The sequence below is a fragment of the Anas platyrhynchos genome, chromosome 9, assembly GCF_047663525.1.
Source record: "Anas platyrhynchos isolate ZD024472 breed Pekin duck chromosome 9, IASCAAS_PekinDuck_T2T, whole genome shotgun sequence".
Classification (NCBI taxonomy): domain Eukaryota; kingdom Metazoa; phylum Chordata; class Aves; order Anseriformes; family Anatidae; genus Anas; species Anas platyrhynchos.
This window is the reverse complement of record NC_092595.1, coordinates 14,381,243-14,391,818: the sequence shown is the minus strand read 5'-3', so window position 1 is coordinate 14,391,818 and position 10,576 is coordinate 14,381,243. Positions and strand designations below refer to the sequence as shown.

Sequence of the window (10,576 nt, the reverse complement as noted above, 5' to 3'; positions counted from 1 at the left end):
GCACTGGGGCAGCACCCTGCCACGGCCGGCTCTCCTCTCGGGTGGTGAGGGAGAGGAGCTGGGAGCTGCAAGGGGAGGCAGGAAGGTCAGTGGATCTGCCCACCCTGCCTGGCCTGCAGAGGGCACGGAGGGCTCTGCCACCCCGAGCCTGAGCACGCCGTGCCCCTTACCAGTGCCTGGGCCAGCACAGCCAGCGCACTCCCACTGCTGGGTGGTGTCCCCAAGGCCGGAGCATCGGCGGTGGGTCCCGCTGGCGGCACAGGAGAAGCAGAGCAAGTGCCCCAAGTGCCTGTCCCTGTGGAAGGGAGATTCCCGGTGTGAGCAGGACGCTGCTTGGGCGCATGGTGTCCCTGCGGGCTGTCAGAGGGAAGGGCCTCCTACCTGGATGCAGCCCCGGTGGAACCAGGCGTGCCTGCAGGCTCAGTGCTGTGGCCGGCTGTAGGGGCTGTGGCGCTGGGGCAGCACCCTGCCACGGCCGGCTCTCCTCTCCGGTGGTGAGGGAGAGGAGCTGGGAGCTGCAAGGGGAGGCAGGAAGGTCAGCAGATCTGCCCACCCTGCCTGGCCTGCAGAGGCCCCAGCTTTGCGGTCCTTCCCTGAGAGGGCACGGAGGGCTCTGCCGCCCCGAGCCTGAGCGCGCCGTGCCCCTTACCAGTGCCAGTGCCCGGGCCAGCGCAGCCAGCGCACTCCCACTGCTGGGTGGTGTCCGCAAGGCCAGAGCAGCGGCGGTGGGTCCCGCTGGCGGCACAGGAGGAGCAGAGCAGGAGCTGCCAGGGCCTGGGGAAGAAGTTGTGCTGGTGAGCACGCAGACCCCAGCAGGCAGTGGCGCCACAAAGGCCCCCAAGGCTCCAGAACCATTGCTCACGGCGCCCCAGCAGAGGGGAAGGTGCCTGGGCAGAGCCCCAGCAGCCACTGCACGGCTTGGTGGAGATGTGGCTCACAGCCCCCAGCAGCCGGGGAGCTGCTGCTGTGGATGCTCACCCTTCCTCTTCCCACTGCTCCCGGCCTCCCCTGTACAGGCACTGCCTGGCATCGCAGCGGCCATGCAGCTGTGGCAGTGCCAGCTCCTCCTCCTGCTCCCAAGCCGGCTTTCTTCAAGAGAAAGTAGGAAAGAAAGGTCACGAGCTCATGGGGCACTCAGCAAGTGTCAGTGCTGATGCTGGGACAGGGCTCAGGGGCATCCCTGGCAGCAGGCCAGCATCCTCCTGTCCCCCAGGCAGCCCCTCTTGTTGGGGACAGTCTGCCTGGAGGGATTAGGGCCAGCCTGGCACAGCGCTGGGGCTGTGCCCTCTCCTGCCTTGAGTGGGGTGGGAAGCAAGGAAGGAACGCACATGTTTGGCACGCGGATTCCCATCTGAAGCATCTCAGGGACAAAGCGCTCCTGGTCCCGGCAGTGGGGGCACGCAAACTGCCCGAGGCCCGCCCGATACGCCTGTCCCTGTGGAAGAGAGACTCCCCGTGTGAGCAGGACGCCACTCCGGGCGCATGGTGTCCCTGCGGGCTGTCAGAGGGAAGGGCCTCCTACCTGGATGCAGGCCCGGTGGAACCAGGCGTGCTTGCAGGAGGGGCACACCATGGTGGTGTAGGACAGGCTGTCCTCCACCACCTCCATGCAGATGATGCATGTGGTGTGCCCCTCCTGCAGCGTCTCCACGGTCTGCTGCGGGCGGTGCTCCCAGCAGAAGGAGCTGCATGAGGACGGAAGAGTTGAGTGAGGCCAGGGACCACGCGTGCCACACCGGGGACTCTGCCTGCAGGGCGCAGGCTGAGGGGGCTGCAGCCCAAGCTAGGGCAGCTCGTACCTGTACTCCCCAAAGAACTGCGAGATGCAGCCCCGCTGGGAGCTGCAGGGAAGGTGGAACCGGCGCGAGCAGCGCTTCTGCCGGCAGGCGACGGTGGCCCCCTTCTTGCGGCAGACGCAGCAGCGCTGCAAAGAGCACAGCAGCCCCGTCAGGGACGTGGCCGGGACCACTGGGACTTGCCCGGAGCTTGTCCAGAGCCTCGAGGATTTCTTTGCCAGGGCTTGGGCTCAGCTGCCACAAGCCTCGTCTGCTCAAAAAAAGCCCTCACCTTGCGAGCTGCCCGACCCGCTACCCGCCTGATATCCGCGCAGAGGAATCTGAAGATTCCTTCCCCTTCAGCGCCTCGCTGGTACAGGCCCTGGGCTGGATACTGGAAGACAGAAAAGCCCCGCAGCTGCTCAGGGCAAGGACATAGGGACCATGGTGGGGAGGCTGTGCTGGCAGCGCAGCAGGAGGAGGTGACAGCCAGCGAGCAGCGCGCTGGGGATGACACAGGCCTGTGGGCTCCAGGTGCCAGGCAAGGGCTCGGGGAAAGGCGCGGGCAGCCGCGGGGAGCTCACCAGGCAGTGCACGTGGGCGCAGACGCCGTCCACCTTCAACATCAGCCCGCAGCCATCCAAGCTGGTGTCTGAGCGGTGGCACAGCACGCACTCTGGGGGAGGCAGGGCGGCAGCCATGGATGAGAGCATCCCCCCACTGAGCACCTGGCAGGTGTCCCCGAGGGACGCCCGCAAGGGCCTGCTCGGGGGCTCCTGGCAGGGCGTCCCCGGGTGTCCACAGCCCAAGCGGCTCTGCACAGCCCCAGGGGGTGCTCAGGGCCCTCCACCTCCAGGGAGCTGCTGGGGCATCTGCTCTCACCGTCCTCCTGTGCCTCAGGGGCCTTCTCCTCCTCTCCGGCAGCCATGCTGCGCAGCAACTCCTCGCCTCGCCTGGCCTCGCCTCGCTGCCAGGAGCTGCTGCCTCCACGCCTGGCGCTCACTAGAGACGCAACGTCCCTCACAGCCTCGCCTGTGTCACTGGTGTCATTGTGATCCCTCCGTGTCACTAGGAGACCATGGAATGGTGGATGATGCGGCAGGGCCCAGGAGCTCCCCCAGCCTCACAGACACCCCCTGGGCTTCCAAGCCCACGGTGCAGCCTCTTCATCCCCGTGAATGGCCGTGGTGGCTTGGCCTAGGCTGGCGGCCAGGTGCCCACCCAGCTGCTGTCTCGTTCCCTCCTCAGCGTGACAGGGAGAGAAAACACGAGGGAGAAACCCTCGTGGCTTGTGAGGAGGGCACAGGGAGATGGCTCACAGGCTGCTGTCAAAGACAAAACCATCTTGGTTTGGGGAAAACTTGTTTGATTGACTTCCAATCAATGAGAGTGTAAAGCAGTGTGAATTAAAAGCAATCTAAAACCACCTTTTCCCCACCTCTATTCTTTGGCCTCCTCCCCTGAGCATTGCAGGGTGTCAGGGAATGGGAGTTGTTTCTCCACTACGTTCTCAGCTCTCTCTCTCAGCTCTGTCACCCAGCACTTTCTCAGCCTTTCTTCAACTGCTGTTGGGATGTGCTGCTGGAACTTGAGGCCGGGAGGTGAGGCTGAGCTGTGGGAATGAGATGTGAGGCTGGGACATGGACCTATGGTGTCAGACCATGATGTGCATTTGGGACAAATCATTTAGGAATGCCCACTGTGGAAGGGAGAGGACGGATGGATGGGAATGGCTGTGGGTGGCACGTGCCCATGGGAGACATGGGGAGTGGTGGTAGGGTGCTTCTCATGGCATGGGGAAGCAGACGGAGCTGCTTTGCAGGCAGACAGGCACATACGGATCCGTTGTATCACATCTCTCTTCTGACTCCACTCTTTTCTGGTGCTGGCTGTTTTGTCCCCAGATGGGGACTCAGCCAAGCCTGTAGGTACAGGGCAGGATGTTACTGTGGGGGGCGTCTCGTCCCCATGGGGCTGGTGGGGAGCAGCACCCTGTGGCCACCCATGTGCTCTAGAAAATGCTGCCAGCACCTCCAGCTGGGAGAAAAGTCTCTTGTCTGGGGGGGACACACCACACTCTGCTGCAGGTGGGAATCAACGGAGGGAGGACATAGGCAGCAGGACGGGCAAGGTGTGGCTGGGGTGAGGGAACTGGGATCTGTTGTGAGCACCAAATCATCCAAGAGAAGAGCAAATGGGCACATGGCTGTGTTGGTATGAGTTCCTGCAGGTTTCTGCTCTGGTGCTCCTGTGGTTCTAGCATTGAGAGTACAGTTTCTTCTCTTCCTGGAAAAGCAACCAAGTAACCCAATCTGAACATCATTACTATTTACTTAATATTCTTGTGTAAAAGCAGTCACAGTTTGTGCAGAGAAGAAAACCAGGAATTAATTAGGTCCTGGGAGAAATCTTTGAAGGACAGCCCTCTAGGGGCTACTAATGGGACAGGCTGAGGACAACCCAGTACAAAAAAAAAAAATCAGTTTTCAAGCAGTGGAAGTGCTTGAGGATGTTTCTGTACTCCACTTGTCATGTTCTGTATGTTCTGGGATGCTCCTGCTCAGCCCGCATTGGCCAAGTTTAGAGCATATCACAGGGAAGTGGAGACCCTGCCTTTAGGGCTGTAAAGTCATGCTGCCAAGTTGCCTGTGAGCTTGGGGAGAAGGAAGGGTATGGCCATAGGAGGTATGGGAGAGGAAGAGTATGTGGGAAGTAGGGGTTAAGGAGGGCTGTTGGTGGACACTGTTGGACGGGGAGTGATAGAGGTGTGAACCAGGACAGAGAGGGCTGTGGGAACAGACAGGAGAGGGTTGGACACCGCCTGTGCAAATTCATAACTGCTGGATTTTATGGGTTATTCAAATCTTTTTCACTGGTAGGAAGTGAAAAGCCAGTGCTGCACAGGACAATGACCTGAGCCTTCACACAGGTGAACACAACCCGCTGGCCTGAAGAGCCAGTGACAAAGCTGGCCACTGCAGCTCAAGAAAGGAAGCCTCCTGCCCTCTGCTGGCAAGCAAGGCATGTTTCAAAGGAGCACTGGGGGACACCTGAGAAGAAACGGTGCCCACTGCCTAGCTCACCAGCTACTTCCAGGTGGCTTTATTTCACGTAAGGGAAGGATCTTTTGGCCAAGCAGCAGTATACACAACTCGCAGAAGAAACCATCTTGACTCTTGCCAGTTTCCAGGCCACAGGGGAACTGCAGCTGCGTGCCTGGAGCACCTCCTGCCCTCTTGCACTGCCCTCAGGAGCTCAGGGCTGCTTCTCACTCCTCTCTCCCAGCTGCTGTTGTGTTGTGCAGCAGGTTTGTTTGTTTGTTTGTTCCTTTCTTAAATATGCTCTCTCAGAGGCACAAACATCGATTATGGGCTGGGCTCTGGGCAGTGCTGGGTCCCTTTGCTGCCAGCAGAAACTGGCCCTTATTTAATACAAGGCAGCTCTTGGATCCTTCTCACAGAGGCCGGGCCCGCTGCCCCCTGCTACCAAACCCTTGCTGTGCAAACCCACCGCAGGATTTCAGGACCTGCAGGAGCACCCCCAGCCCTCCCTCACTTTTTTCCCTTGCCAAAGCGATGGCAAGGCTGCGAAAACAAGGAACGGGCATGGTGGGAGCCCAGGGGCACCCAGGGGTCTCACACCACCACGGGTGCCCCCCTGGGGGGGTGTTGGTGACAGCGAGGTGTCGCACAACGAGGCCGGGGCCGGGGCCGCTGCGGGCGGTGCCCGGGCAGCCGCTGCCCCTCAGGGCCTCCCCCGGCGGCCGTTGGTGGTGGGAGGGGGCGCGGGTGGGGGGCCGGAGCGCAGGTAGCGGGGAAGGGGCGGCCGGGGGGGCACGAGGGGGAGCGGAGCGCCCCGGGGGTACTGGGGATGGAACGGGGGAGCCTCGGGGGTGGTGGGGGGCAGCCGGGGATGCTGCAGGGGCCAGGCTGGGAAATGGCGGCGCCGCCCCCCCAGCGCAGCCCCACCCGTCCCCTCCCCTCGTTTCGTCCCCAGATGTCGGCCGTGAAGCAGCGGAGCGGCCGAGGCGATGCCCAGGACGCTGCCAGGGACTCGCAGGCCCGGCCCGGCCGCGTCAAGCGCCGCAGGACCAGGGGGGAGCGGAACCGCACCAAGTTCGGCCCAGGCCTCCCCAGCAGCACCAGGCGGCAGGGGCCGAGACCCCCCTGGGGGGGCGTCCCCCCGCTCCCCCGGCCCGCCCCCCCCCAGCACAGCCCCCTGCCGCCCCCCCGGCCCGTCATCATCACCCAGCAGCGCCTCAGCCGCCCCCGCGGCCTCCTGGGCCGGGGGGTGACATCGGGGGACATCCAGCGCCTGCTGGGGGGCGGGCAGGGGGGCGCTCCCCCCCCGCCCGAGGGGCCGGGAGTGCCGGCAGGCAGCCCCCTCCCCGAGCTGGGGCTGGGGAGGGACGGGAGGCCGTCGACCCCCCGGCCCCAAGTCCCTCGAGGACCGGGGGGGGAGGACGGGGGCTCCTCCAGCCCCCCCAGGACGCCCCCCCGGGAGGTGCCCGGCCGCTTTGGGGCCCTGCTGCCGGCCCCCGCCGAGCTGTGGGGCCGGGCCCTGGCGGAGGAGCGGCGCCGAGCCGTGCTGGCAGCCCTGCTGGAGCGCCACCGAGCCCTGCCCGACCTCGCCGCCCTCCTGCCCCCCCGGGCCGTGGGGCTGCCCCCTCCTGTGTCACCCCCTGCCTCCCCTCCCTCGCCGGGGCTCTGCACCCCTGAAATGGAGCCGCTTTCCCAGCCGCTGCGCCCCCCTGCACCTCTTCAGGCCGTCACTCAGGTGGGTGACCGAAAAAACGTATTTCCTCCCCCCCAAAAAACGCCATTTCCCCCCCCAAAAAATGGTGATATGTCCCCAGCTATCTCCTTCTCCCTGCTGCCAACCACACTTTGCTCCATCAGGCACTGACCTCTGCAGCTTCTGTGTTGCCCGCCCCCCAGTGTTTACAGTTCTGAGACAAAGAGGAACAAGAGTCTCAAACAAACAACAAACAAACAAACACCCTAGCTTTTCCCCAAAATACACCTACTGCCATTTTCTCTCAACTAAATGGTGATGCTGCCCATACCTGTGCCCCTTTCCCTGCTGCTAACCACACTCTCCTCCTGCAGGCACCAACCTCCCCTTCCATGTTCCCTCCCCCTGATTTCAGCCCTGAGATAAGGAAGAGGCAGGTAAGTACCTAACTGGGGGTGTCCCCATCCCCAGTGTCAGGAAGGGTCAATTTATGCCCCACTCCCTGCAGAGCTGTTTCCCCTGGATGGTGGAGGATGAAGACGAGGCACACTCCGAAAAACCCGCCATGCAATTCTGCGTCCGGACCCCCTCACCACCGCTGTTCAGGGCCCGCCACCCTGCACCTTCCCCTGCCACCTACCTACCCGCAGGGCGCTGCACTCCCGAACCTGAGCTGCTGCCCCAACCAATGCAGAGCAGGAACCCAGCACCCCAGCACCGCTGGCGCCGTGTCTCCCCACCAGCTGTCAATCAGGTGAGTGCCACAGAGAAACTGCTTTGCCCCCAAACAACATTTTCTCTCCCTAAAATAGTGATGTATCCCCACCCCACTTTTCCCTGCTGTTAACTGCATTCTTCCCCTGCAGACTCCAAGCCCCCCTGCTGTTCCTCTGCCCCCTGTTTTCGGTGCCAAGAGGAAGGAGAAGCAGGTGAGTCCCCAGAGGGGGGTGCCCCCCACCCCAATATGAGGAGGGGTTGACTTACAACCCCCCACCTTACTGCAGAGCTGGCTCCCCTGGATGTCGGAAGATGAGGATGACACATACCCTGAAGACCCAGCCCCACTGTTCTGTGTCCGGACACCATCTCCACCACTGTTTGAGGGGCTCCCCCAGCCCCACATCCCCCTGGGGGAGCCAGGCTGCACATGCCGGGCAACATGGGGCCCCAGGGTAGAGGACAAAGCAGAAGGACATGGCCAGATCCACTGGCGGTCCCGTGTGCCACAGCATCACCGGGTGTTAGAGCATCCCATGTCAGGGACACATGCCCCACACCACCCCTGTTGGCGCCACAGGGACCGACGGACACCCCCTGCTTTGTACCGGGGCACATGCCCCTGTGCCCCCTCCCCATCACACCACCCCTGCAAGCACAGCCCTTGTCCCCACAGCAGGCCTCGGCATGCCACGAGCTTCCCCACGTGCCGCTGCTCACCCCCTGAAAGCCACCGGCCACGGGGCTGGAGGGGGCTGCCGGAGCCACGGCAAAGGGGGTGGCACCTTTCCTTCTGCCCCCATGCCACAGTTCCCCACAGTGCAGGGGATAGGGACTCTAGCCCCAATGTCTGGCTCTTCCCCTGCCTGTACTGAGGGACACGGGTAGGCATACTTTATTGGAGTAACCTCCCTGTGCTCAATAAAGGCTATTACACCTTTATGTGGCTGCGTCCCTAGTTGTCTCCTTATGGGACCCCATCCTTCCCAGCTCATATTCATCCCGATGGGGTCACAGACTGGGCATCCACAGCACCAGTGGTTTGGGGTGAGAAAAGCTCTTTTTGGGTCTTTTCAGAGGGCAACCAGGGACTGGCAGGGGTGGGAGGTGGGGGAGCTGCAAGCCAAGCACAACTGATGGCTAACGAAGGCTTTATGAGTTGTTAGGCAGCTCTGGAGCACTGCTTGGATGCACGCACACCACATACACAACCCCATACACACCCCCACACACACTGATGCACCCTCAATGCCCGGTTCAGGCCAGCAGCAGGGGGACAGCAGAAGGTCCAGGCACTGCTGAAGCTGGTCCCACCCTCTGACTACTATCCCTGCTCTTACCCTGGCAAAAAATTGATACCGCTGGGGGAAATCTGAACAGTGTCAGAAGTGACTACAGAGCTCTGTGAACAGTAGTCTAGTCCCTGTGGTGTTTTCAGTTCTGCCAGAGAGGGAAAAGACTGTGAGGAGGAGGGCACTGGTAGCACAAGTTAGTAATTGCCTGCAGAACTGGTGTTGGTGACAGGGTTTTGCTTTCTGTGACCCTAGGACCATGCTTGAGGACCGGTGTCTGCTTGGGAGAAATGGAATCCGCCTCTCTAAGCAGAGAAAAAATGTTTCTGCCAAGAGGATGGCTGACCTCATAAGGAGGTCTTTAAACCAGGAATGAGGAAGAGGGGAGAGGGTAACCAGCAGTCCCGTGGAGGAGGGACAGACAGGGTTGCTGAAAAAAGCACATGGGGTAGTGTGAGGAAGGAATCACAAAGCCAACAAAATGTGCAGTAAGCAGGGTCACCTCTACCACTTGCAGGTAAGCAAAGAAGTTCCTGCGAGGCACTGTTATGCAAAAAGCTCCCAGTGCCAGCGAATTTGACTTTTGTACTGATTAGTGTATATGCTATGATGAAATGCCCCAGGGTGGCATTATGTCAATTATATTTGTATGACTGGCTATATCAACTCTCTGTCACACAGAAGGCTGTCCGAAGCTCCTGCCGGTACAGGAAATGTAGCACTTTGTACAGAACAGGGAAAACAGCTTCCTGCCTCCAAAACAGGCAGCCAGTTCACAGATTTATGAATTCAGTTTCTCTGCTTTATGTTGTTAAAGACAGGGGGAGCTCAGTAGCAAATATCCTGCCCATCTCCCAGGGCTGGACACACGGTGTGACTGCACATGTCCTTCAACACAGGCACAAGGGAGCCATGGCAAAGGGTCGTGGTACTTGGCAGGGCCTCAGACCATCCATGCAGTGCTCTGTTGTACTGGGACTCTCCTCAGCAGATCAGGAAAATTGCTATGTAGCCCCCAAAATGGACCACAGGGGTCCCTGCAGCAGGGCCCAGCTGAGGCTTTCTCTCCTGGGCAGTACCTGGCAAAGGCAAGGCAAGCTGCAGGCATGCAAGAGGATCTGTCTTCTGCAGGACAGGACTGGCTTCAGATGGAGCATGGGACAAACTGGTCTCAGTCCTTTCCAACCATCCTTTTCAAACAAAGGTGGGAATTGGTGCAAAGGAGCTGTAACATGCAGCTGCAGACTTGAGTGGAGAGGTCTGATGTAAAGAGAAGGGATGAAAATCCTAGGTGTGCTTGAGACAAATGGTGGAGCTGGGAAGGCGAGGAGAAACCTGGCCCATGTAGTGCCTGAGTTCAAGGAAACTGCCTTAACCAAACTGTCCAGACCTCCTTAGGACTCCTTCTGCATCAATATCACTTGGAGAACGTTGTTAACAAGCATTCTGTAAGTGGGAAAAAAAAAAAATGAAGGGAAAAAGTAAAAAAGGCTTGAATAGAGACATTCTTTTACAGAACCAGAATCACCTTTTTTATTAGGTGTTTATTGAACTTTTTAGTTTAACTGCACATCACATCTGAAACTTCTCCAATTAGCTGGCTGAGTCTTGAAGACTTGAAGACAAATATGGGAAGAGACATGGCTTTTTGTTTTTTAATGAGTCCCACGGTGTATTTGGTATATGGACCTCAGAGACTGAGAGAAGACTGAACAAACCCCTGAAGAAGTCAACGTTAGAAGCAACCCCCCCAGTTTCAGGGGGTATTAATGGATTCCACTGAGGGCCAGTACCAACAGAGGGTCCCCATGGACTTGTTAGATGAGAAAACTGGAGGCAGTGATCATGGGTAGGCAAAGGCAATGTAGAGGTGGTGCTGATGCTAAGTAGCCCTTGATGTGTTACATTAACCCTGACCTCCAGGTCCTGGGAAGGGAGATCCTGTCCCTCACATATCGCTCAGGGCTCTTCCTGGTGTTGTGGAATATGGGAGGCGTTCAGTGCTGAGAGCAGGACTACAGGATGATGCTTCTGGGACTCTGCCGTGTGGGGCAAAGA

The 10,576-nt window shown here is 60.0% G+C and overlaps 1 protein-coding gene across 4 annotated transcripts; it reads left to right on the top strand.

Moving 5' to 3' along the window:
* Positions 1-4,935: 4,935 nt before the first annotated feature.
* LOC101804437 (uncharacterized) lies at positions 4,936-8,168 on the top strand. Of its 4 annotated transcripts, none has more exons than XM_072042435.1 (6): positions 4,936-5,082; positions 5,772-6,551; positions 6,884-6,946; positions 7,018-7,263; positions 7,376-7,438; positions 7,514-8,168. In XM_072042435.1, exons 2-6 carry the CDS (start codon positions 5,772-5,774, stop codon positions 8,099-8,101), a joined length of 1,740 nt encoding a protein of 579 aa, XP_071898536.1. In that variant the 5' UTR covers positions 4,936-5,082; the 3' UTR covers positions 8,102-8,168. The 4 variants fall into 4 exon arrangements, with proteins under 4 accessions (XP_071898536.1, XP_071898537.1, XP_027320202.3 ...); XM_072042436.1 differs by lacking the exon at positions 4,936-5,082 and adding an exon at positions 5,146-5,582; XM_027464401.3 differs by lacking the exon at positions 4,936-5,082 and adding an exon at positions 5,599-5,636.
* The last annotated feature ends 2,408 nt before the right edge of the window (positions 8,169-10,576 follow it).